The sequence below is a fragment of the Lygodium microphyllum genome, chromosome 26, assembly GCF_053477565.2.
Source record: "Lygodium microphyllum isolate KBCC chromosome 26, Lygodium_microphyllum_v1.1.10, whole genome shotgun sequence".
Classification (NCBI taxonomy): Eukaryota; Viridiplantae; Streptophyta; class Polypodiopsida; order Schizaeales; family Lygodiaceae; genus Lygodium; species Lygodium microphyllum.
This window is the reverse complement of record NC_141160.1, coordinates 118,487,898-118,490,153: the sequence shown is the minus strand read 5'-3', so window position 1 is coordinate 118,490,153 and position 2,256 is coordinate 118,487,898. Positions and strand designations below refer to the sequence as shown.

Genomic DNA, 2,256 nt, shown 5'->3' with positions numbered 1-2,256 from the left:
TAGATGTATATCAAGATCTCACTTTCTAACTAACAAACATTTGTAATTTATTTTTTGCAGATATCGAAAAGGAGAGAAAATAAAATACACTGCAATGACATTCAAGAAAAGATATCTTTACTATCAATATAAAATACATGTACAAATTTTGTAGCAGATGTCTATCTGCCATCTCTATGAGATATACAAGGGCTGAAGGGCAAATTTCTATATATGAAGGCCTACAAGGCGATATGGCAAAGCTATTTCTTTTTTGGAGAACTATCCTTTCTAGGAGTCCTTTTGCCTTTCTTTGATGTCTTGGGTATAGAAGGTGTTGAAGCTGTGGATTTGCCTTCCGTGGTTATAGGCACCGCATCTCCTTCATGGTGCAAATCCCCACCAATCTCTGTTGTTGGTTGTATACAATTGATTATCATATACTTCAAGAGCTTTGCTCTGATGTACCAAATATGCTCAGATGTATAGCAATCCTTCGAAAACTGTCACACATTTATAGAAAAAAGAGTTTTAGTTCATTATTGTTCTTACAATAGACTATATTTTTATCATCAATGGACTATTTGCAATTAATATCTATCTTAAAGTTTAGCATCTTTCATATTACCTTTACATGTTTATCATCATTAAGATAAACAAAGTTAACCATTCTTCTAGCATTTGCAATCACCCTCCAGCCACAAGAATGGCTATCATCCTGATGGGGACACTGCAACCACCAACACAAAGTAAAACTATAAAGAGGACGAATGGTAGTTCATAGAACAAACTCATGTTTCAATTATTTTAATGAATAACTTACTGCAACTTGTCTATATTGCATTGTTGCAAGCAAATCAGATGGCATAGGGGGTCTTTTCTCTAGCTCTTCAATTAATCTTTTGGCACCTCTGTATATAAAATATGTTGAAATTTAGAGTACTTACAAAAAAAAGAATTGAAATATCAAGGAGCCCTTGGATAATATAACTTACAATTTAGCATTTCCATGGCTTCCTTTCATAGAGTTGATTAAAAAGCATTGCTTATCCACAAGGTCTATTGCAATCAAGCTCCAATGAGAACTAAAAGCAATCATATCTCAACAAATTAGTAGGATAAAATCTCAAAAACTCTAATAGAATATTGAATCACTTACTTTTCATTATATGGAATTATAAGCAGCTCCAAAGTATCGAAGTCAATCAAATTGAGCCAGTGCTCAATAAAACTTGCATCAAGCTCATTCCTCATAAAGAATGAGATAGATGGATCAAAAACCTCAATTTTTTGTTGTATATCCAAAGGAAACTCATGCATTATACACCTAGAAAAGGCATAGAAATAGTGAGTATAAACAAGAAAAATCTTATTGCTAAAAAAATATCAAAAAGTATAAGTAATTATGGATGGACATACCTTAGGCCAGCAAGAATAAGACTGTCATTTACTTCTCTTCTTTTATCCTTAAGAATCTGAACACATGCAGCATCAAAGGAGATAACCTCAGTTCTTTTGCCTAAGTCACCAGGTAAGAAACAAAACACACTAAATCCTTTTGGATTAGTTGCTTCAAGAAGGGTGGCTAGCTCATTTTCAAAGGACTCTAGTTGCTCTATTTCCCTTTCTTCAACCCTTTGCCTCCTATACTCTCTCCATTTATCTGCTTGTTCCTCTTTAGCCTTCTCCTCTTTTTCATGTTGCCTTGTATCCTTCTCATGGGTGACATCCTCAACCCTGACACCAGAATCATCTTTCTTTCTTCTAGCTGGGGGCACATTAAGGATATTAAATGTCTTCATATCAGTGAGGGGAATTGGCTCAAGGACCTTTGAAAATCTATATCTTAGCCTCCTAAGAATTACCATGTCCTTGTCCATGAGTGTGAGCCTATGAGCATGAGCAGCACAAATGTAGGCATCTTGGAAAAACTCAATTAGAAAATCCTCTGTGGCTTCTTGTATACAATTAAGAGCTGTTCTTGTCCATCTGAAACTATCCAAACTATATCTGTCACAAATTTCCCTGACAAGCCTCTGAAAAGACAACTTTGGAATTGCATTGTCAAGAGCATTTACTGCCTTCCTAATCTCCCTTAGACACCTGACATTTTGAGAAAACCTTCTCCTTGGCTTTGACTTTCTGGAGAGCTTCTGAGGCTTTGAAGACTGATGAATCTTTGATGCTAAATCCCTAGGATCAATCTTCTCTTTTCTTGCTGTTGCCTTAGTCCTAGCCATCTGCCAAAAAAACATATGTTACTTCTTCTCCAGCATG

General features: G+C 35.5%; 1 protein-coding gene across 1 annotated transcript; it reads right to left on the bottom strand.

Annotated features, from left to right (window-relative positions):
- Nucleotides 1-204: 204 nt before the first annotated feature.
- Nucleotides 205-866, bottom strand: LOC148013743 (uncharacterized). Its single transcript, XM_087667489.1, has 3 exons — nt 803-866; nt 608-709; nt 205-482 (listed from the first exon to the last, which is right to left on the bottom strand). Exons 1-3 carry the CDS (start codon nt 845-847, stop codon nt 243-245), a joined length of 387 nt encoding a protein of 128 aa, XP_087523615.1. The 5' UTR covers nt 848-866; the 3' UTR covers nt 205-242.
- Nucleotides 867-2,256: the final 1,390 nt, after the last annotated feature.

Bases quoted from the DNA above. Each gene is read 5' to 3' on its own strand.
- LOC148013743 (XM_087667489.1), bottom strand. From the start codon at position 847: ATGCCATCTGATTTGCTTGCAACAATGCAATATAGACAAGTTGCA. The intron at 710-802 runs GTAAGTTATTCA...TGGTGGTTGCAG, and splicing joins TGCAATATAGACAAGTTGCA to TGTCCCCATCAGGATGATAG. The intron at 483-607 runs GTAATATGAAAG...AATGTGTGACAG, and splicing joins ATGATGATAAACATGTAAAG to TTTTCGAAGGATTGCTATAC.